Below are 24,815 nucleotides of genomic sequence, written 5' to 3'. Positions count from 1 at the left end.
AAGCTGATGATTTAGACAGGTGCTTTTGTCTCTTCTGGGGCTTGACTCATGTTAATCCTGATAGCAGCACTGTTGGCCAGGTACCTAAGCTTAGAAGCTTCTGTCTGCTATGCTCTGTGATGAAGAGGACTGAGATATTTAACCTCAAACACTAGCCACACTTCATGAAAGAATATAATTTTTATACCTTTCTCAATGGGACATCAGTGCTTTGTATAGGTCATAGTATAGACTTTGTTCTATGGGCAAGACTGGGAGGAAAAATCAGGAAAAAAGTTATGTTGTTTAGAGCAGTTAAATACTTCTTAATAATTGAATTCCTAAATACATTTCTATGTTTCTGTGTCTTACCTTATCTCTAAAATAGTGTAACTTAAAGCTTTCTGTTTGTTTTGTTTTCTGAATGGTGGTGAGGAAAAGCCTAGCGGTTTTCATTTCTACTATGTTAGACTCATTGAACTGATTAAATAGTGTTTGCTTTTTTTTCTTTTTCCCCTTGAACTGCAGACACTGGAAATGAAAAAGGTTGTTAAGAGCTACAATAAAATGGCTGCAGTTCTTTTGGAATTTGAACTTATTTATCATAGAGCCTGGTGCAGGTTTGCTGACCAGGCTAGAAATGCTCTGTGTGCTTCCTTACTTGTCAGGCACCCAGAAACCAAGGTATGATTTATTCTTGGTATTACTGTTGCATTGTTTCATATTACACATGCTACTTTAATCATATCATGGATAGACATACACAGCATTAAAATAATCTTAATAGGGTTAAAAAAATGAACTACTCAAATTGTTTTGTTTTTTTTTTTACTTTTTGTGTATATTTATGGTACAGACTTCATCATGTCTTTTTCTTCATAAGGCTCCTGTCTCATTCAGGGCATAAAAGAGGTAGTATCCAGCAAATACATATCTATTATTGACTTATCTGCATCTTTTTAGATATTGTTTCATGTTTTATTTTCTATGTTAACCAAAATTTTAGTCAAGGAAGGAATTGTTGATTGTATTGCAATCATTCATTAATTTGCTTTCAAAACTGCTTGCTGAGACAGAAAATCTTACCATTCTTACTTCACAGATTATTTTTTCTTCTGTAGTGCAGAGAAATTATGGTTAAAATGTGGCATTTTTTGAACTAATGATTCCATAATGGACAACTAGAACCTAGTTTTCAAATTTATTTAGCATCTTAATAGCATTTAGTGCCCCGAAAAACTGTACAGAGATCAACCTTCACAACATTTCTCCATAGTCTACCAATGGAGAAACTGAGATGAAAAGGCAGATTAGCTTCCACGGAGTGTGGCTGCAGAACTAGAATTAAACTTAGGAAGTCACAGGAGCTAGGTGGTTAGGGCACAGTGAAGGAGTCACAGGAAATTGAAATCAGCGTGAGATATTGGTTGATTAATACTTTGAAAAATGCAGGTATTTGTAGAGGAGGATGAAGATTTGTGTAGAAACATGGGTATCCATTTTAAAAATCTTCTCTACTGATCTACATTTCATTATATGTTCCAGTTATACCACGCTACACTTACCCACCAAACTACTGCCTTATTTTATCTTTCTTTTTTTTCCCCTCTGTACTGCTACATGAAGGAATTACTTGTAAACTTGGACCCAGTGGTCCTGGAAGTACTTTATGAAACAAAATACCTGAAAAAAATGCATTTTGAAGTTCCAGATGTTGTCCTCGGCTTGTGTGCAGATGAAGAACAGATTAAAAGACATCAAATGGAGTGAGTGAACAGTTTTGGATTTGATTCTTATCTGCAGATGGGAATCCCTAGCTTTGAGTCTGTTGCATATGCTTTTGATTGATTATAGTTTTTCTCTTTGATGGAGTTCAATTGAAATTTAATTGCTTTCCCCTGCATTTCCACAGTAATATTGGTAACATGCAGTTGTTCCTATCTCCACAAATATCTCATTACTAGAAAAAGCCTACATGCTTTTGTTTTGTTACTGCAACAGCTGTTCTGTAAGTGGGGCTCCTAGGTACTGTTAAGGCATCTATGCACTATAACATAGGGATTACACTCCGATATATTACGGTTAACATCAAAAGCTTTTTTCTGTTAGAAAAACAAGCTGGAATTTACCACTTGATTAAGGTGTAACCCAGACATTTGTACAGGTAATACATCACCTAAGTTATAATTTGCTATCTCATGTTGAATATCTGAAATAACTTTTGTTGATTTTAAATAATTTCTATCTGCTTCTTGTAACAGTCCAATTCTGTGCTGGAAGAGTTCTTTTCGTTCTCGGGGATGCTGATTATTAATTCTCCAACTCACTAAGCAAGGATGATAGGTCTTAAAAAAGTCATCCTTTGTGAGGAGTGTTCTTTATATAGTTTTTAAATAGAAGGGGACAAAAAGGGAAGAAGTTCAAAGAGTTCCGTAAACACTTGAATTCAAACCCCTCCTCCTTTTTTCTGTTGTTAAAGCTTTCAGTCTTTCACTCTTCTAATACCACATTTTTCATTAATTATCTGTGGAGTGTTTTAGGGCAAACTAACCTAAAATTTCTAATGCGCAAGGCAAGCTCTGTGTGCTACAGTCCTCTAAAAAGCAACAGCCCCAACTTCTGCCATCCAAGAGAAACAAAAAAGTACAGAAAATATTTGCAATAAAAAGATAATCCAAACTTACTTTCTACTCTAAAAAAGACTTCATATTGACTCCCCAAGCAAAGAAGGAATATTCAGAGACTGTAGATTTTTGCTTTAGCAACACTGGAAGAACACTTTTGGGTATATTGCAAATGAGTTATCTCAGTATATGGTTTGTAACAATGATGTTTAAAGTCATGGTTTTAATTTGACACAGAACACAGCTATTACTTTTTTTGCAGTGGTTCTTGTAAGGAACTCATTACGTATCTGACTTCTGAGTTGCATTTGCTTCTAATTCTTGTTTATGCAGCTTCATTACATAGCTCCATTTTCATGGGACTACATTTGTAAGCCTTTATTCAGAATTTGGCCTTTGTCTTTGGGTTTTGGTGTCCTAAGTGGTTTGGATCTAGCTTTTCTTATAAGCAGTGTCATTTCATACCATGTCTTGTGAGATAGGAAGTAGGGAACAAAAATACCATGTTTTCAATTTCCTGGGTTTTTTTACTGTAATTAATTTTCCTTGGGAGAAAGTTTCTCTAAATTGATCATAGTCACTTTACTGGAGGTACTTATTTCCCCAGTCTGGTTCTGCTGTTAGTGGGGAGAAGGAGGCTTAGTTTGAGCCAGGAAGAGCTGGGAAGTGTTCTTATTTTTAACATGGGATCAGAACTTGCAAATCTTATTAACAGAAAATGTGTCCAAAGTTCTGTATGTTTCAAATATCTGAATTAAGCACATTCTTAACACGACCGTGTCTTGCAGTCTCCAGAATCTATTGATCAATTACAAAGAGCGTCTGAATGGGATTCCTGTTATGCTGAAACCAGTCATGAAACCATTCATAGGACAAGTTGAGGATGCCCTTACTCCGGGCCTGATACAGCTGTCATGGACTTCTTTGAACATCAATAAATGTATGTAGTAGTACAAGAAGTGGTGAACTGTTGATGCTGTTAGGTAGTATCAGCCAGATATTTTCCTGTTAGTTTTAGGAAGAGCACTCCATCTATATGAGGGAAGGACATGCCAGGTCCTTCCCTCCTAATTATGGAAGTAAGCCAGACATGAATAAGAAGAGAATGGTGTCCTGCTCTAAACTGCGGTGATCAAGCCAGGGCTGTTTGACAGCTATCTTTGAACAGCCCTTGTTAAGTCATTTGCTTTACCAGGCATATCCTTTTTGTCTCTCCCTGGTGATGCCCCTTTACCACTCTTATGTCCTCCCACATAAACAACCCACCCCTTTTTACTCTTGTGATAAAGTGGAAGCAAAATCACTGTAGAATCACAGTTTCTTGGAATTTGTCAGAATTTCTTAATCCTACAAAACATTATTAGTCACTGTATTGAAGTGACTTGTTGAGGAGCGCAGTGAGAGAATAAGTGCTCTGGTCCTAAAAAAATGTAAAAACACAATAGTTATCACACTTTTTTTTTCTTTTTTTTTCTTTTTTTTCTTCTTTTTTTTTTTTCCCCTAAAGAAAGAGGCTTTCTGCCTCCTCACTTCTAGAAAATAATTAGTGTTGTAAAAGGATTGGTTTTGCTCACCCCCACCTCTCTCAATTGAGGCATTACAAATTCAGTTGCTGAGAGTACATTGAGGTCACTAAATTAGTTAATTTACAGCTGTGTAACTGAATAAGTGGTTTGTCATGTTTGACTGCTATCCATACTGCTGTTTTGATGGGAGAGCCTGTAGAGCCTTGACTTTTGAGCTTTCTTGGAGACTTCATGAGTAACCTTGCATCATATTATTATGTCTTGTGTTGCAGTTCCATTTTTGAATTGCATGCATTTTCATTTACTAAGCTTAAGCTGTTGCATCACACTTTCAAAATTAGCATGCATTTTTACTTCTTTCCCCCCTATCAATATCTCTGTAATCTTTCTCCAAGTAAGTGACCACATAATGAAAAAGTTAAGAGCTATTCTCATGCCTGCATTCCGTTTTTATTTCTCTATGAAAAAATGTGTTTGTGCACTGACCTCTTCACTTCAGGTAGTTAATGATAGCTTGACTGCTACAAGAGTGTAAGACAAGAGAACAGACATGGGGTGCTTTAATAATGTGTCTTATCCTTTCTATAGAAAAATCTTCATAACTTATGCTGAACATCCTATAAGTGACATGTCTAAATTCAGGGTTGAAATTAGTAAGAGGTACATAGTATTTGGAGATTTCTGCCCAAATCCTGTTTTTTTCTAAGAAAACTTGTTTTTAATCCCCAATTACATGTTGAGCTTTTTCCACACAACCAGTAAGATACAACCTTATCCCTATCAAATGCAGCATAAAGTTGATTAACTGTTATAAAAGTGTCATCTAAATGGACATATATAAAACCATTAGCAAGGCTGTTCTGTTGCAGTTCCATGAGAAAACAATAGCTCATGCTTGGAAATCGGTTTTCAGTTGGGGTAGACTGATGTTAGGCTTTCACTTTTCTTCTTCAAAATGAAAAGCAGCAAGATAAACAGGAACAGATGCAGCCTAAATCTGGACATGAAATGGGGCATGGGTTTTTGCAGCTATTCATTTGTGACTGTGCCATATGGCTCTGACCAGTGCTTAAGATAGGGCTGGCCACCATTTAGCTTTACTTGACCTTTGCCTGACCAGAGCACAAAAAACAATGGGAAGTGGTTTTTCATGTTTGTTTTATAGCTCTAAAATGAATTTTTTTGTTTGCTTTGCATAGTTTAGTAACACGTCATAAGGAAGGTCTTTACAATATTATTTCTTTATTTATTCATTTAGGTACTATCTGCAATATGTTAAGTATCTGAATAGCTGTAATCTAGGTTTTAATGTTTTTTTGGATCAGCATTTGCTCTGGTGGAAACTGGGCTTTGTTACAAGGTAGAGGTTATGCAGCAAGAGTACCTGGCTACCTCCTGTTTCCTGCTACTGCAGCTGGAATGGGACAGTCCCTAGAAATGAATGCTTTTCTTGAGTGTATGGATCATGTCTTTTTGAAGATGTGCAATGTCTAGCATGCCCAGAATGTATGTTGGACACTTACAAATTAGCCATTAGTATACAAAATAACTGTGACCTGCCAGCAATATGCTGAACTCACTATGCATGAGCTTAATGTCTTGAGTGCCTTATTTCCATCTAATATGTCAAAGTATGGGGGCCCATGGTTGCCTTCTAGGCTAAAACTCAGGAGGAAATGTGAAAAAAAGGATTTAGGACTACCTAATTTATATATTAAAAAAAAAAAAAGCTAAGCAATTGGTTGGATTATTTGTCCGTTTTGGTCAATGAAAAAGACAAGCTTCATCATTAATTTCCTAGCAGGAATAAATCATGTTTTCCACTTAAAGCATTGGCAGTTGGACACCACTGTCACACTGCTGCATCTTACATATCATAGTGATTTCTTTATACGTACAGTAAGAAAGTGTCTTGGTGGTTCAAATGATACTGTCTGGTAATAACAAAGACAAAGGGCGTCAGATGATGTATTTCTTTCTTTTTTGCAATGAAAGTATGAAGGACAGGGAAAGAATTTAACCACTTTATTCAGAAACAGTCATTTTTACCTAGTTTAATAAACACATGTGTGAAAGGACTCAGTTTATCTCTTTCCAAAGCAAGGTAGGTCAAACCATGAAGGAAGAAATCTAGTGGTTTAACCAGTATATAATCTTGGCTGGAGGAATTTTAGCCATTAAATTTATAAGTTAATTACAATGATAAAAGTACTGGATTTCTCTGTGGATTTATGTAGAAGGACCAAAATAATTTTTGGACAGTTGTATTCTTTCTGTTTTCCACTGATTGCATTGATTCTTTTCATTACAATGTTCTTTTAATACAAAAAAGAAGAGATATTTTGAAGGCTATTGTACTATTTATTATAAAATGGTTTCATTTAAAGATTTCAAAGTAGAGTAAGTTCATCGTGTTTTGGTTCAAGGCCTTAATCACATATTTAATTGCCATTAAATCCTCATTTTATTGTAATACTGGGGGGGGGGGGGCGGGGTGGCACACAATGAGATTTAAGGGGTCTGTGTTTAGCATGATTTGTTTTTATTTTCTTTTCCTTCCTTAGTTATTGAGAATGTTTATAGTACCCTGAGGGAGTTGGACTATGTAGTTAAAGAAGCAGCTGATACCCTGGAATGCAGAATTGAAAGAATTCTGGAGGATATGTCGAACACTGCTCTGATAATTTTGCCAGAAGATGAACCTATAGATGTGCTTTCTTTCCTGCAGCAGACAGAAAAGCTTGCTATCTCTACTGCTCACAAACTTTCTCAGTAGGTTTATTCATTGCATAGATTTGAAGGCCATATTTGGGAGGGATTATTACGTATTACTTTTTTATGCATAGGGAGTTTACTTTTAAAATTTTATTTTAACAGAGTACTAGTCTAAAGCAAGGTGATAGTCTTAGGACACAGGCAGAAACTCCCAAGTATCTTGAATACAGCAGATAAAGATTGCATCTCTAGTGTTTAGCATTCATATTTTTCTTCTTATGGCATTCTAATCAGTAGCAAGAAAAATGAAGATGGATAAGACTTGAAATGTCATCCCCATGTTAATTGCTTGTTCCTTAATGCTAGCTAGCTAATGTAAGAATTCCTATTCTCCTGGTGCTGCAAACTTTTTGGCCTGTGCTTATTTTCCATGTTATAGCAGAATAGTTGTTCAGCTGTTCTGCAAAAAGACGTCTATGCTTACTGTGCAAAATAAGATACCTTCTACTTTTTTTTGTTGTTTTTATTTTACTAATTTTGCTTTCATGGATTATCTCACTGTATCGTCATGATAAGCCTGTTTTATTAACCATAGCTGGAAAAAAACTTATTTTTCTTTAATTATTATGAAGACAAGTTGAATCAGATATAAGTCTGACAAATGGGTTTCTTGATAGTCTGCATATCTTAATGGCTTACATTCTCTGTATGCCTAAGCAATAGGAACAAACTAAAAAGTATAAGGGTATTTCCCTGCACATACAATTCTTCACAGTGCAGTGAGACTGGGGTATGTGCCTGGAAAACAGCAAAGAGTATTCCTTATGTTTGATTCCCTGTGGGTAACTGTAAGGTTGTTTTTGTAGACAGAGTCAGCAAGTAGAATGCTCTGCGTGTGAACTGGTAGATATTCTTAAGCACAGGCTGAAAGCAGATGCTGGGAGAACTCTGGAGGTAAGAAGACCATGACAGTGTAAAAAGTAACCTTTTATAACCTGGTCAGATACTTGATATTTTGCTTATGTGCTGGATAATAAGGTTATTTTCCTAAGAATTTCCCTTTAACTCTTCAGGATTCATATGCCTGTACACATCTTGATATGAAACAGAAAACACGCTGCCAAGAATGCCTGTCCTGTAGTTACTATAATCTGATGGCACAGCTTTGTCAGAAGAATACTGACTCTTTGGTCAGATGTGAGTCTGTCTTTTTCAGATATGTTTAATTTTTTAATATAATTTTAAGATTTTTTTTCCCCAAGCTTATTGTGGTAAAAAAATATAACCTCACTTAAATATTATATTTATTTAGGCATGAAGATTTCTTTAGAGTCCTTAAGACATCGATTGCGCATTGTTGACTCTAGGTATCAGATGACCAAGTTCGTAGAGACACAGAGGGTTCCTTTGTTCAAAGCTGAAATTCAACTGGCTATTCCAAATGTTGTCCTGAGACCAAGTCTTGAAGATATTCAGGTAACAAAATAATTGCACATCTCAGTCATTTATGGTAAAACATTTATAAATGCATTGTTTAAAAACAACGTGCGAGTTTAATCTGGTATAAAAAATAAAAGGAAGGGGAAAAAAATTAAAAGTCACTTGAGTTTGTGACCTCATTGGGTGCAAAGGACATGAAGCCACTGATCAGGTTTGTTATGCAGGCCAGTAGAAGGAACTGTTTTCCTAAATCTCAGTAACTCATGTTCACAACCCTCTACTTAGAGGCAAACATTTCAAAGTGAATGCAAAAATAAAAATGAATGCCACTGATACCACCTGATTTGATTTCCTGGTCTCCTTAAACTCTTTCAGAGTATAAATTGATGTTGTCAGTTCAAAACACCATTCATAAATCAGAATTCTGCAGGAGTGAATTGTAAAGAAAAATATTACCAGCCTGAAGCCCTAACCTGTGGAAAAATTTGAGCACTCGTTTAAACTTATACTAATTAAGCAAAATTCTTACACATGTACTTACAGTCTCCTATGATGTCTGAAATTATTCATGAACTATTAGTTGTTTATGGTGTTGATTTGTGGACTTTTCATTTAGCATTGTCACTGTCAAAATCAGTAGTTGAATTCTTTCTCGGATTTCATTTGCAGCCTTCATGGTGTTGTCAGTAAGAAATCAGACCACTAAGTGTAATTTAAAAATACCATAGATAGAAGAAGTTATACAATAATTTATATAGTTGCCTGTATAGATTATAGACTATACCATCACAAATTCAGACAAATATATTCAGGCATTCTAATGTGAATGTGAGAACTATTATTATTAATGATAAATAACTATGTTTATAACCAGTTTAAGGGGAAATAGTACTATAATTATGATCCTCAGTGATTCATGATTACCGTTCATAAAGCTCTCTTACCTTCTTTGAAAACCACATAAATGTAGCAGGACTGTGATAAAGCTTTATGGAGTACTCTTTCCCCTTACAAAATGGGTTTTCGGTAATCCTACTTCATGCTTATTAGAATATTTCCTGTAAAGATAGAGGTATAATTTTTCCATTCTGGTGTTGTTTGGAGGATCCTTTTTTTCTTTTTTTCTTTACCCCTCCCCCCCCCTTATTTGTGATAATCTGTGTGCTCAAGGTGAATGTTTTGCTGTTTTCAGAGTGCTGTAAACAAAGCAGTAAATATTATGTTATCAGTAGCCAAACATATCCCCCTGTGGAAATTTGCTTGCTTACATCATAAACAGCAGCAGGTGAGTATTTTGTTTTAATTATTTTAAAATTTTAGTATTTTAATTAACATTTCTTGATCTCATATGTTCTGTACCAATACTTGTAATCTGGTGGATCTTCCTGTTAAGTGAAAGCCTAGTTTTTAATCTCTATACCAAGTAATTGAACATAAGAGCAATAATTCATAAACCTTATGTTTGGTGGGTTTTAATATTGAAACCAAAAATTGCTTTAATAAAAATCTTTTAAAAATACTGTTTACATATGATGATGATGATATTGTAGAGAATGTGTGAGAATTATCCACGGGTACTACTAGCTGAGTATAAATTATTACCAGTCTTCCCAGGCAAAAACTTTATTTTAAGTTAAACTTTCAGGCTGCATACAGCACCTATAATGGTACAGTAAATACAATATAAATATTTTAACTGGCATCAAAATGAGCACTAAAACCTTGGGAAGTTCTGAGGTATAGACAGAAACTGAAATTTGTTGATGGTAATCAAATGGCCTTAATTCTTTCCTCTGGTAATGAAATACAGATCTATGTAGATCTGTGCTGAAAAGTGTCTTTGTAAAAATATCTTCCTATTCTGTTGATCTGACCTAAAACAGATCAGCTAATTTTAATTAAAAAACCCCCATTTAAGTCCTGAAAATAAAAAATAAAAAAACAAACTAGGAAAGAGTGGGTTGAATTCAGTTTCCTCAAGCAGAATTGCTTGCGTATTTCCAAGCAGCAAACCCTTCACTGCCTCCAGGACTTTTTGTGGCCAAGAATGGGCATAGACTAAAATTCTACACTAAAGAAAGCAGGAAGACCTGAGCAGTTGTGTAGGAGCAGGAAACAACACAGTTGTGTATGACACATATTTGACAGATGTCATTCAGAGACGATTATTATAGAGCTTCACGTGGCAATTTTTATATAAAATCAGCTTTAACACTAGAACTGTAGTTCTGTAAAAATCCAAGCTATGAACAGGGAGTATCCTTGTGGATGCTTTCTCTGCACTTTCTATCTATTCTTAGAATCACTTATTTTGTGTGCATTATTGGGCATTCCATAATGAAAAAAAGAAATAAAGCTACTGGACATATTTTTTTTCTTGTTTAATTTATGCCAGGTTGAACAAGCTGTTACTGTAGAGCTAGGTGATGAGAGCAAACTCACCAGGATGGTGGTACTGAAACCTTTAGACAAGCAGATCATCGAGCATAAGGATGTGAACAAAGTGGTGATCCAACTAAATACAATTATTTCGTCTCTTAAAACTGAAGTTTCGGATCTTCTGAACAGCTTTTCTGAATTTTCAGGCATCTGGAACAAGGTTAAATACATATTTAATAAAATATGTTGCTATATAGTGAAATCTTCTAAATAAACTGGTTTGGGTTGCGTAAGGAGACTGTGTGCTCAGTAGGAAGCATTGGTTTCATGATAGAATCCGTATACCCATAACACCTCTTCTGTCTACTCTTGTGTTGACCAGAACTTCTCATTAAACCATCTGAGGAAGAAAGCAGAAGAACAAAAGAGAATGTTGGAGCATGAACCAGCTTATGCTCTCATATGCTTATGAATCTTTCTGACAGCATCTTGTTTCCATAGATTATAAAAAAGAATAATTTAGCAGAATCTCTGAGAAATTACAGACTACAGAACTGTTCTTGAATATTAAACTGACTAGTTCTTCTTCATCAACCACTGCTGAAAGCAGCTTTTCTATTTTTTCACAAAAATGATACTAAATCTAGGAAATCTTTCCAGTAATAAGGATTCCAAAGCAGAAGAGAATCTGGGCTGATGGATTTGTCTTCATTAGGAAGTGGGTCCGGTGTCATAAATGGTAAAGCTCTGAGGAATGTTTTGGCAGGAGATACTTTGTGAAATATAACCTTGTGTACATTCTGACTAGTGAAACTCAGCTCTGTGTGGATGGACAACTACTGGTCTTACTTATCAAAGGTGCTTTAGTCAGTCTGAGAAACAAGCAACCAAAACAGGAGTAATCTTACCTTTGTAACTGCTCACTATTTTTAACTTCCCCTTCCTAAACCAACTCATAGGTGACCACGTTCCCACAGCTGACTCTTGTGCAGTTAGAGTTCAGGCTAAGGCAGGGCATTTTCACCTCTTCATGGCTTCTGGGGTTCCAAATCTTAATGCTTAGTTACCTCAGTCTTTGGAGATATTGTTTGAGCTAACCACATGTTAATGGTATATCATTTCACCCAGACAAGGCACAGTCAGACTGGATGTTGCAATAGCATGATAATGTTTCCTGTTTACTAAAATCTTCTAAAATAGTCAATTAATCTGCTCCTTAACCTTAAAATTCCTTAGGAGTTGGCACTGTTTCCCCCATCTTTATAATTTCTGTAGGACCACTGGGAACTGTCACTGGTAATTCATTATTGGCCAGAGAACCCAGAACAGCTTCTCAGGGACCTCACAGTGTAGACTGTAGGTGAATGTCATTGAACTGGGTGAAGATCATTTGTCTGTAATTGAATCAAGAATCTAACACATTTATTGAGCTGGTGACACTGAAGTTCTCACCTCTGCAGAGACTGGCCTACCTTATGAAAAGGAAGGATGCTCAGTGCTCTATTGCCTTTAAACAAGCTTCAACAAGCTAAATGCCCCCTCTTCCCTTAGATCCATCCTTCCCTGCCAAACTGTGCTTGCTCCAAATGGCCCGGCCACTTGTAGGTAGAAACTGCAGTTAAATATACTGTTTCAGGAAGAGTGAAGGTGGCTGAATACAATCACTACCATTTCAATACCTTTTAGAGGATGTGAGCTGCTTTTGGGGGTTTGCAGGCAGAAGAGAGACTGGGAAGGAAGTATTTCCAGCAAAGTTTTAGCAGCTACATTGTAAATTTTGTAGTAATATTTGGATGCATAGGGGATATCCTGATCTGTGTTGGTTTTTGAGTTACAGATAGATTTCAAGTGCTTTAAAGAGTACTGTACAAAGAGTAAGAGTCGGGAAAAGCAGTTCAAGTTAAACAATTTGATCTTAATGCTTTTATCTTAAGCTCTTTTAGAGAGGGATCATTTGTGTTTGCACAATACCTCAGGCAACTGGGTCCCCTGTAGGTTATTGTAATACCAATGCTAAATGATAATTAAAATAAACTTCTTTTATTTAGGATCCAGAGGAAAAAGTGAGGGAATTTATAGATACTAAACCAACAATGGCTGAATTCCAAACTCAAATCAGATACTTTTCTGTAAGTATTATATCTTCAATAAAAATTAACTGTTCAGAGAAATTGTAGTGAAATTAAAAGCTGAACACTTGTGTTTGTCTCAGCAATTAGAAATGCAAATCAGAGAACTGCCAAATCACTGTGTGCTGGAATCAGTGGATATTGCAACAGAGTCATTGAAAATAGCCTTAATTCAGGAATGCCGCTCAAGACAAAGAACATTTGGATTAGCTTTGAATAAAAAGTCTGCCACAGACATGGATGAAATTTATTCATTTATTGAAAATGTTAGCAAGAGATTAAGCAGACCTATCCATGACCTTGATGATGTACGGGGAGCAATGGAAGCACTAAAGGAAATTCGAGAGAATGAGATTAAAATTGACCTGACAGTTGGACCTATAGAAGAATCTTATTCTGTGCTTCATAAATACAATCTGCTATTTCAAGATGGAAATACAGAAAGGGTTGATGGATTGGCTTATGCCTGGAAGAACCTAAACACACAGGTATCATAGCTGTGTTATTTCTCAAATCATATATATAGCAAAGTTATTGTCAGCCTTTTTAATGTTGAAATGCTAGAACAAAACTATTTTCTTACTTAAAACTCTGTGCTTTTTTTTCCTGCCTCTTTTCTGCCTGTTTTGCCTCTTTTGTCTGCATGTAGGCACTGCAGGTTGAGGACTTGCTGCTGAAGGTACAGCCAGACATGAAAACGGATTTACTGAGTGGTGTCCAAAAATTCCAGATTGATGCTGCAGAATTTTACAAAGATTATGATGAAAAGTAGGTGACCTGTGGTGCAATACAATTATGCTTCATTAGTGATTGTTCAAAAATGGTGTATCTAAAGGTCTTCAGAAAATAAACACAGCACAGCCTTAATATATATATGACAGTTGATAAAAAAGCCTAATTTCAGAATAATATGAGACGGGCAGATACTGCCACAGATTCTTTCCCATAATTTCAATGCTAGGGTCAGTGAAATTCCAGAAGTGTTAATAGGTTGGGGGGGAAAAAAAATCAAATTCTCAGTGCAGATCCAAATTTAAAGTTTTTTGGCGTGTTCTAAACTCAACAAAGCACTTAAGCAGATATTTTATGTAAGTAGTGCCTTGGTTGTGAGTAGAGATTCCAGTTCAGGGTATGTCTAAGTTTACTGGTCTTACTTAGTCTTACTTCTAAGCTTTGGCTTTTTTTTTTTTAATTTAAATTTGGGGTATATGTGCTTCATTGGACACTTCTACATTAGCAACAAAGAAGGAAAGACAGAATTTGGTTAGCTGTCATTCATTATGGTTCTAGGACAATACATGCACAGTGTTTGTTTTTTGGCAATGAAGTTCATGTCAGCACCTGACCGTAGGCATGCACTGCACACCTATAGCCCGTGGGCAGTGTGAAGCAGCTTTATGTACAGCCTCTGCAGGCTGCCTTGCTATTATGAACAGAATTCAGTGCATGCATAGAGTACAAACTGCTGGAGGGCCTTGGGGAGTATATACTCTTCTCCTAGGGCAGGTGCTTTGCACTGGTGTTACAAACAAGGTAGTCCAAATGGTAACCTGGTGTTTGGCTTCAACATCGGCTTCACTGGGAGTGAAACTTCTTGCAGGCACAGCAGCAGTGCATTTCTGCGTGTGCCTCAAGACTCCAGCTATAGACACAAGGTGAATTTGCACCTAAAAGGAACCTGCTAGAGCACGAAGTTGCCGGTTCGGATGGGATGCGTGCGTAGTCCTGTCTGCAGTTCTGCTCTCAGAGTTGTCCAGAGGAATTAATGGCAACACCCTGTGGCTGCTAGCAGTTGTAGGGACCCTGAAAACATCCCCCCTCCTGGAGATTCAGCTGCCTGGGCTCGGGGCCAGCTTAGGGATAGAGCGCCTGAGGGCTTCCCCTTTCCTTCGGTGGCAGAGCAGTCCCAGGCAGCTCTGCTGGGAAGCCTCAGCAAGGCCAACATCCCTTCCTGTGGGATTTGCTTTAAAGCTGAGGCTTCACTGCTTGGCCCCCTGACCTGACCTACAGCTCCAGCTCTGTCGCAGCCATGCCCGTGCCTGGGCATGGAGCCTACCGAGCTGAACCTGGGTTCCAACGCGCAGGCTCACTTCTCATCCTGATCTCAGAACAGCCTGGTGACCGCTGGACTGTGTATCATCCTGGTTACCTTCACTAGACCTGCTTCTGACCCTGACTTCCTCACTCCTCGTCCCTGCTTGACCTTGGTCCCATGTAATTATTGTGGACTCATCTAAAGATCTGGACTCTCATTTGAATCTGACTACCATCCCCAGGCCTGCTTTGCTCTCCTTGCTCAGGTACTATGGGACCAGGTCCTGGCTGCATCTGCTGGCTGTGTTGCTGCTTTCATCTCATGGTTCCATTTTCCTTGCCAGGAAGCCAGCCTGCACTGCTCTCTGATGCCCATGTGCCTGTATTTCTTCTAGAACTAACTATGGCACAACAGAAGACAACATACTTACATTTCTCCTCGCAAAATACTATGATGCAGCCAAGAACTGGTCCCAGGCATGAGAGCTGGGGATTACACCCAGTCCTCCAGCTGAGATGTACTCATTAGGGCAAAACTGTATTTTTTTCTGTTATTTTTCTGAGTGCTTAATTATGATTCTAGTATCAGCTACCACAGTTTTCACCCCTGAATTATATACCTGCTGTCTTTCCGTTTTTAAGAATATAAATGAAAATAATCATTAAAATGTATTTTACAGAAGAAATGGAAAATAACAAAGACAAAACATTTGTAGATCTTTTTAGCTGTTTGTAGTATGTTTGGTAACCCAGATGAATTTTATTATTAGAAAGTAAATTGGGTTTTCTTTCAGGGACTACTCAATATGTAATGTTGGGACACAATATACTTTGCATTTTCTCTTTTAGTGTCTTTTGTGAAAATTTCTAGAAAAAATGTTAGAAAATATTAAATACTGTTTAGTAAGTAAGGTCTGGGTTCTGTTGTGCTGCTTTGTGAAACCTGTATGGTTGATACTTGCACTGAATTTGTTTTATTTTTTACAGGGGCCCCAGTGAGGAGAATGTTCCTCCCCATGAAGCAAGTGACAGATTACAGATCTTTCAAGCCAAATTTGATGAACTATGGAGGAAGTATATCTCTCTTTCTGGTGGGGAAGAATTATTTGGTCTTCCTATCACAGGTAGTTTCTCAGGGGGTATGGATACCTGGTCTAGGCTATTAAATTTTTCTTGTGGGTCCTGCTAAATGCATTCAGTGCTGGATTCATTGTAGAAAACCTCCTTGCAGTAAATTATCATTGTCTTTCCTATGAAAAGCAGCTGTGTGAAACTGGCTCTCAGTCTGCACATACATAAACATCAGATGGAAAAATATTGCACCGTTCTGTGTATCTCAGGGTCTAGCTGCTTAGCTCTCTTGCTCTTTCTGTTCAGAGCTAAGTGCATCTCCTGTCTGTATTCTTCCATACCCAAATTTGGGAAACATGCTGCCGAGGTACTGCAGTTGTCCCTGCTCCAGATATATAATGAATTCCCTTGGGCTGTGCAACTGATCTGTAATATCCTTATGTCTCCTGCTCAGACACGCTTCAAGTTTGGAAGACTGTGGTGTGAATTAAAGTTACAGCAGAATGTATGATAAGCACATTAATTTGTGCATACTAAATTCAGTACATTTTCCTGTCTGAAGACATATGCAATAATCATGATATATTTAACTAGGAATTCCCAAAGATATGAGGGAAGCTAAATAAACCATTTCCATTAAGGAGGTCCATTTTAAATACTTGTATTGTGTAACATACTGTATATTTTTATTTTGAAAGCACACCCCCCATCCCCAAACCCTGCCTCTTAAGTAGTGCAAACTGAGATAGGGGATATTTTAGTACTTGTCTAAAACTATAGTGCATTCCTTTGCCATTTCAGCTACTTTTTCAACATTATCTCCCTAACAGAGAGAGGTGCAGCACCGCCCTAATAAGATTATGTCTACCATTACAGAAGAATATTTATTAAAAAATCAGCAATATAAACAATTACTATGCATCTAAATCTGATGTTCTTTGATAATGTAACTGAAAAGTTTGTCTTACCAGACACTATGTAAAAGACTGCATGTCTGATTTCATACATTTATTAAATACCAATTTTAGAAATACATGGATTTTTATGCTCATGAATACAGTTGTACCTAATTAACATTCACAAATTTCTTATTTTAAAATTTGAAACAGAGTATCCTGAACTGCACAAAATTAAACGTGAGCTTTCATTGCTTCAGAAACTTTACAGTCTTTATAATTCAGTTACTGCTAGTATCGACGGATACAATGAAATACTTTGGAATGATTTAAATATTGAAAAAATTAACAGTGAACTTTTGGATTTTCAAAACAAGTAAGTTATTTATTGAAGTGCATACAGTTTTTATTTCTCAGCTTTCTTTGTTATTTAGCTTGTGAAAATTGCTCTGAAGGGCAAAAATCTGTTGGTTTATTTCAAGCTCAGGCTTGCTCAAGTGCTCAGCACAGCTGCACTAGTTGCAGACTATGGTGCAGTATGCAGGTAGTGCACGACCCTACTTAGCTCCGTCGGCGAGTCACTTTAGGCTTGTTGGGGTATACCAACATGGTAGGTTGTAGCTTACTTAATAAATAAGGTGCGTAAACCTGTGGCAAGGTGGTTGTAAGTATAAATAACCTTCATAGCTGATCTTCATATATTACCTTCTCAGTGGTTTAGTTTACAGCTAATCAATTGTTAGTCCGTGATGTTAGACAGAATTTTGAAGTTACTGTCTACTTCTGTGCATTTTTATGTATTGAAATTGTTATTTCAAGAAGGGTAGGTAGCCACACTAAATTCTGAGGGGTTATTTATGAGGTTTGAGAGGAATAATGTTTTCCACATTACATGCAAAATAACTGTTAGGTGAAACCATGCTTTGCTGAAGTCAAAGGAATTTTTCTACTGTGTTGGTAAAGATGCACCTTTGGTTTTTGAACAGCTGTGGCTGGGTCTGCAAGACTTCCCTGACCCAGCTTGTTACTTCTGTCAGAGGGAGTGGCTCATGAAACAACAGGGTTTGGATTGTTTCCCCTTTGTCAGCTTTCTTTGAATTCTGATTCCTGGCACTGGAGAATGGACAGAATTGCTAGAAAAGGGGAATTTTGTTACATGCAAACGTGGAGAGTCTATATGCCAGTCTTAAGTATTCCGTGCATCCATTCCTTTAGAGTAGTTATCTGTATCAGTCTATGTTTTACTCTTAACGGGAATTACAGAATATACATGGAAACCAAATTACATGCAGAAGTTCGAAAATAAATGTGCAATATTTTTATCCTGTGCATATCTATTGGAAAAAAGATGTGAACTGTCTCTCTGTTTTCTTTTATCTTATATTACTTTTGTACAAGCATTTTCTTCATCTCTTTACACAGTGGCCCTGATCACTTTCTCAGTGAGTTCTGTTGAGACAAGTTCATACTCAATATAAAGAGCTTTCTCTTTTGCAGAGCATCTCTTCTGGAACAACTAGTGTGTGTGTCTCTCTGCTTCACCAGTAGTTCTGATCAGCTTTTGGTTTTGAATTCTCCAATGTGACCTGAGAGAGATTTCACTTACATTTTGGTATTATTCAAGAGATTGAGATCAAATCTGTGTTTTTCATCTCATCCCAAATCTTTGAAAAGCATAGGAAAAGTTACATTTGCTCAGGATTTTTAGTCATATGGTATTTTGAGTGTGTCACCATTTTAGCAGGGTCCATTTCTGTACACACTGAAGAAGTGGGGTGCAGGTTTTCCTCTTTTTCTTGGGAAACTGAGTGAACTGTCTTCTAGTCATTAATTTGAAAAAAAGTCCTTTTTTTTTAAATAATAATAGTAAAAATAAATGTATGTGAAATATACGTACTTCTGCATTTGGACACTATCTGTAAGGCTTGATCTCATTTCAGTAGAATTCTGGAATCTGCATCATCATTTTTTCTGTAGTTAATTGTATTTTACAGGTTGGTAGGACTCTCTTTATGCTTTCTTCTACTGGAACTCTGAAGGAAGCCATTGCGTGACAACAGTTTTGAAAGTTATGTGTTTCTCTTTTTACTTCACATGTGACTATTTTTTCCTCTCAAGTGTTGAGCTATATTTGGAGAAAGGTGACCACCAATAGGCAGTAAATATTTTTTTGTAATACAAGTCTAAACCAGTGCTATCCTTCCTTTGGCAGGCTTGCTAGCATTATTGTATCAAGCCATTCTCTTTAAAGCTGGAGAAATTTAAACAGTGTACAGGGGGTGCCCACAGAAATAACTAAGATGGTATGCTGTGTTATGAAAGAAGCAGGAATACTGTAAATGCAATTAGTGTTTTAGCATAATTACAAAGATATGAATAGTTCTTTACTGTAATGTTCTTTTTTGCTACCACTTTTAAAAATAGTAATATAATAGAAAATCTAAGATTGTGAAAAGAAGAATCACAAAAATAACTATATGTGAAAATAAATCAATTTAAAAAGAGATTAAAAGGATAAATATTTAGAGAAATTGCTTGTGGTAGGGAGCATTATAGAAGTTTGTAATAACAGCTAGAGCAAAGTTTCCCTTTATATTTTACTGTATTATAGTGTAAAGAGAATGTCCAGTAAATTTAAGAAGGAAATTTAAACCCGATCAATGGAGTAGTTTTTTAACATAGCGTGTAACTCATGGAACTTGCTGTTAGAAGATATTACTGAGACCAAGGCAAAGAAAAAAGTTATCTGTATAAAAAATTTAGCAGTTTTCATTACCAAGCTAAGAGATCCCATTTCCAATTGCCAACCTAAGACAAAATTTGTAAGAATGTTACTTGTTGTGCCTCAGCATAGAAGTAGCCAGGAACTGCCTCTTAAAGCCTTGTCGATACATGGCAGAGTATAATTTTCCATTCTGCAATGTTTTCACTAGCATATTTAATACTATCTATTGTTGGATTCAACATGAAAGACTACAGTGATTGTTGTAGTGCCATGACAGTATGCATATGTTCATCTACCTCTTAGCAGCAAGCAGTGAAGAATTCACACATGCTCCAGCATTGTGTGACAGATCTGTCTGATTTTGAGCTGTGAAAAATGGAGAACTTCTTTGAAGAAATTTTTCATTATGGGTTGATTTTATGCAGCTTTTTATTTCTGCCATTGAGCTGTAAGAGAACTGCTGTCAGTCTTTGGTCCATAGCTTTGGCAGATGAAAATTTGCATGACTTGTTAGAAGCAAGTGGAGCTGTGACAATTCACAGTACAAGAGGTTCTTAATTTTCAAATTTTTTTCATCTTGAAATTGTGCGTAAAGGAAGATTTTTCTTTAAATGTCTTTTGTACAAACTAGGTACAAGATAGGACTTGTTTGATTGAAACAGAAGTATTTTTCTGTTTGCAAGCAGGTCAGTTTTTGTTTAGGATGTACTTTATTTTGCTTGAAAAAATATATGTTGTTTAATCCTTTTTCCCCTTCATAAAATTGGGTGAATTTTCAAATTTTTAATAAAACAATGACACTGCAAAAGCTTAGGTTCAGACATGGGTTTGCACATGAAATTAACCTCCTTTAATTCAAACTGAAAGAGAAACCAAGTCATTCTAGTGTGATTTTTACTGTCTTTAGCAGTGTTTCATGCCTGCAGTCAGAAATAATCAGCTATATATTGTTGCCAGCTTGCAACTGGATTTTTATTTATGGTCTACCAGTCTACTGGTTGAAAAATGAGAATATATTGTACTATTAAATGATGGATTGTGATTATTAAGAATAAAATATTTCTTCTTTTTTGTGCTTTTTAAAGAATCCGTAAGTTACCGAAAGCGTTGAAGGAATGGCAAGCTTTTCAAGACCTAAAAAAAAAAATTGATGACTTCACAGAGAGCTGTCCTTTGCTTGAAATGATGGCAAACAAAGTATGTTCAGCATAATAATTTGGAGAGAAGATTAACTTGAAAAACTATTGAAGACTCTGTTGTATGATTATAAGATGCTTTCCATAATTCTTTTTTGTAGATAAAAGCAGCTATATATTCATGGCAAAAATCTAATTAGGCTTAGTTACAGAAAAGTAAAAAAAATACTTCATAATGTGATTAGAAGGACTATTAATGCTTTCAATGGAATGGAAATCAAGACTCTTCTATTTGTTTAACAGATGCAGTGCAAAAGTATGTGATCATTCTAGTCCCAAGAATAATACATTTTTAAAAAATCTTCCCTAATTCCTATGAACTTTTCTAGGCTATGATGTCACGACACTGGGAAAGAATTGCACAAGTAACTGGGCATCACTTTGATGTTGATTCTGAAAATTTCTCTTTGAAAAACATAATGGATGCCCCTTTATTAAAATATAAAGAAGATATTGAGGTACATGTACTTTCTGTTCATTTTTAATAAATAACTTGTGACCCTGGGCTCTGTGCTTTTGAAGTCCTGTTTCTAGGCAGCTTTGTAACATTAAAAAATTCGGCTTTAGTTGGAGAATTCTTTTGAAGAATGGAGTCTGGTAGCTGGTATTAGCAGTGATGGTTAGTTTATTTCCTTTTTATTCTGGAGAAGGATTAAATGGATAGATGGTATTACACTAATCCTTCCATAGAAGGAATTCTGTTGTTTTAAGAGTAGTGTGATTCTGTCATGCTTCTGGTTTAGGGTCTGCGTACTCATAATTTTTTTCTTCCTTCTAAATGTCTTATCAGAGAGAAAAAATAGTTGATGTAAGTCTGATCCTGTTAAGTGGTCAAAATCCTTGGAACACAGTAGAAGTGGAGGATATAGGCTTGAAGTAGAACAAGGTTCTTTTGTTTTTCAAAAGTGTCTCTTCACAAGAGCACAGAAAGATGAGAAGGCTTATGTAATGTGCACAAGCTACAAAGCTATTGCCCCCTCCGTTTTGGGGGCAGTAATTATCTAGCGAGTACATTAACTTTATGCTCATTACCTTTTGCAAGAACAAAGTGTAGCTAAAAATAAAGAAGGGAAACCCCAACAGTTTCTAATTTCAGTTCTGTTGTCACTCAGCTAAATCTGTGGTCCCTCCAGGGTAGTGACCTGATTTGTCTTGTTCCACAAAGGAACACTTCTAAGACAAAAACATGAAATCAAACCTCTGCTGCACCCAATTTCCAGACAAGAATTTAAGCCATATGAAAGGTTCAGAGTTACAGCCTTACACTCAAGGAAAGACTTTAAACCTGTGATGGAATCCAACATACTCCTGAACCTGAATTTGGGGTCCAATCTGAGTAGCTGCTCCTTTTCTCTCTGATGCAATAACCAATTTTATGACAGTGCTGTCCTCACTGTCTTGAAGAAGTAACAGGCAGTCATGTTGTCCACATATGCTCTATTCTTGGACTGTTTATTGGCTTTGATTGTTAATGTGTATTTTCCTTAAACCTCTCAGTAGGTATATTTGACTTCAAATTTTAATACATACAGAGAGGCAAATTCTGCCTGCAGATTCAGTGAGTTAGTGAATTTTCAAAAGTGTAAGGTGCTAGTACTAGTGAAGACAGAATATAGCCCATAAAATGTTCCAGTTATAAGTAGTACTATAATATAATCTAGTTTGTAATATAATAATTTTGAGGTATTTCAATGTATATTTTCATTAGCTAGGACTTACACTGAAGTCTGGATCTAGCCAATGAATTTTAATTGTCTTTATAAGTGTGCATTATATTAGCCTTAGAGGAATGTAATTTACTAGTTTAATTTTGCACAGGATATCTGCATCAGTGCTGTTAAAGAAAAGGATATTGAAGCAAAATTGAAGCATGTCATCAGTGAATGGAGTACTCATGCTTTCAGTTTTGGCCAATTCAAAACTCGAGGAGAACTCCTTCTGAAAGGATCAGATATACTGGAGAAAATAGCTTTGGTGGAAGACAGCCTCATGATATTGGGGTCGCTCATGAGCAACAGGTACAAAACTTAATAAATGCACATATTATGTAAATCTAATCAAACGCAAAAGGAAACAATGATCATCTTAGGTTCTTTTTCCCTTTGACTCATGTTCACACAGGTATAATGCACCATTTAAGTCCACTATACAACAGTGGGTTCAGAAGTTGACCAATACTGCAGAGATAATTGAAAACTGGATTACTGTACAAAACCTCTGGATTTACCTTGAAGCTGTGTTTGTTGGTGGAGACATTGCAAAACAACTACCTCAGGTATATTGATTTATGATAACAATATGTTAACGGCAATATGTTGTACCAAGGGATTAGCCACATCACAGAGTTTACTTGCCAATGCATATAATGCATATAAATTTTGTGGGCTCCACGTAGGTAGTTCAGAAGAAGCTTTGCGAAACTGGACTCTGTCTGATTGAACTGCTTAAAACTTGGTCAAACCTACAGGAACAGCACTGTTTGTAATTCAGGCTCAAATGTTCCTGTCAGCTTGCAATATTAGTGAATCATATGATAGTACAAGGCTCAGGACTACTTAATGGTACAAAAGTGATTTATCACTTTTGCCATTTATGCAGACATCCCCTTCTCCCTGGGAGCACATGTTTATAGGCTCTAAGTTATGTAATAATAGAATGACAGATTTTCTGTCTGAATTCTGTACTTGCTAGGACTCAATATAAGGAAGTCCCACAGAGAGTCACTGCAAGACTTGGGCAGCTGCATGTGTGTTAATCTGTGTGAACTATTGCAACATCTTCAAAAGGCAATTATGAACTTCCACAATAGCAGCTGCAAAACAGTTAAAGAATGATCTGACTTCCTGCAGGAGTGAAATACCAGAATAAGTCATCCTCTCTGTTGTGTCTCCTAATGAGAGGTTTTCATGTAGTTCTAACACACCACAGTTTGGTAGCACTGGACCAACCAGTGCTGTAATTTAACAAAACCATGATTATTGGGAAATTATTAAATAATAAATTATTTCAGGCCACATCTTTTATAATTAAAGGCTTACGATTTCCAAAACTAACATTAATTGTTGTAAGATAAGTAAAGCTTTCTTAACTGTTATTTAAGATAACAATACTTTTTTTTAGTTTGTGAGATATGTTAATAATTGTTAATGCTTATCAGAGAATCGATAAGCAGTTTTTGCAGATGAACAAATGCTGCAGCACAGCTGAGGCATTTGATAACTGCTAAAGCTACTTCTTACAAAGATGATACATGAACCAGTATTCTGGGAAAAAAGCAGATGTGGTGACTATCTTTTAAGAAGGAGGAGAAAGAACAGCTTGGTGGAGGAGTAATGATAGATGAGTGGGCTTAATTGCAATTCCTGGATGAATACTGCAACAAATAACTGTCTGTAAGCATCTGGAAGCTAACAAGCAGATGAATAACAGTCTGTGAATTTTTTAGGAGCAAAACCTGTCAAACAAATCTAATTTATTTTTAGGGCGGGCAACAAGCTTTTGGATAGAAGAAAACCAGTAGTTGTTATGTGTCTTGATAGGCTTTTGACATTGTCTCTCGTAGTACAATTAGAAAATGAGTTTTAGATTGCTGGTGTGTAAAATGCAGGCATAAAAGTGGAGTGTCTAAAGAGCATTAACTGATAACTAGAATATTGTACCTAGTTTTGGCTGGAGAAACACAGACAAATTTAAGAGAGCATAGAATAGGGTGATAAGAATGAGGAACTATCTAGAAAGGATGATGCACAAGAAAAGATTCAACAGCTAGGCTCATTTGGCTTGAAGGAGAGGAAAAACTGAAGAGAAGACGTGATAAGTTTTAAAAAACATAAGTGTTGCTCTTAACAGGAAGAAAACAATGTGTTCTCTGTATCTATGAATATAATGAGAAATAATTGGTGTACACACAAGAAAGATTAAGCTTAGATATTAAAACAGAGTCACCAGTAGCAAAGGTTGCCTAGAGAGGCTTCTGAATCTCCAGCATTGAGCATCTTTAAACACAAGACAGACAGATGTTTTTCAAGAGTAGCATGGGTATGATACTGTCTTGTGACAGGTAAATGGCTTTGGATGGTCTCTTGAGATCTCTTCTAGCTC

General features: G+C 36.4%; 1 protein-coding gene across 1 annotated transcript in view; it reads left to right on the top strand.

The window, feature by feature from the left end:
• LOC104322993 (dynein axonemal heavy chain 5) overlaps window positions 1-24,815 on the top strand; it is a 162,827-nt gene that overhangs the window by 19,251 nt on the left and 118,761 nt on the right. The window contains exons 15-32 of the mRNA XM_069778781.1: window positions 508-663; window positions 1,606-1,745; window positions 3,392-3,543; window positions 6,694-6,901; window positions 7,711-7,798; window positions 7,918-8,041; window positions 8,157-8,320; window positions 9,477-9,569; window positions 10,680-10,883; window positions 12,712-12,792; window positions 12,876-13,280; window positions 13,442-13,560; window positions 15,814-15,950; window positions 17,007-17,169; window positions 20,604-20,715; window positions 21,044-21,172; window positions 22,533-22,732; window positions 22,836-22,989. Coding sequence (XP_069634882.1) covers window positions 508-663; window positions 1,606-1,745; window positions 3,392-3,543; window positions 6,694-6,901; window positions 7,711-7,798; window positions 7,918-8,041; window positions 8,157-8,320; window positions 9,477-9,569; window positions 10,680-10,883; window positions 12,712-12,792; window positions 12,876-13,280; window positions 13,442-13,560; window positions 15,814-15,950; window positions 17,007-17,169; window positions 20,604-20,715; window positions 21,044-21,172; window positions 22,533-22,732; window positions 22,836-22,989 — 2,829 coding nt within the window. The remainder of the gene's footprint in view (window positions 1-507; window positions 664-1,605; window positions 1,746-3,391; window positions 3,544-6,693; window positions 6,902-7,710; window positions 7,799-7,917; window positions 8,042-8,156; window positions 8,321-9,476; window positions 9,570-10,679; window positions 10,884-12,711; window positions 12,793-12,875; window positions 13,281-13,441; window positions 13,561-15,813; window positions 15,951-17,006; window positions 17,170-20,603; window positions 20,716-21,043; window positions 21,173-22,532; window positions 22,733-22,835; window positions 22,990-24,815) is intronic.

This window comes from Haliaeetus albicilla, chromosome 3 (assembly GCF_947461875.1).
Source record: "Haliaeetus albicilla chromosome 3, bHalAlb1.1, whole genome shotgun sequence".
Lineage (NCBI taxonomy): Eukaryota > Metazoa > Chordata > Aves > Accipitriformes > Accipitridae > Haliaeetus > Haliaeetus albicilla.
The sequence above is the reverse complement of the archived record's forward strand: the minus strand, read 5'-3'. Positions and strand labels throughout refer to the sequence as shown.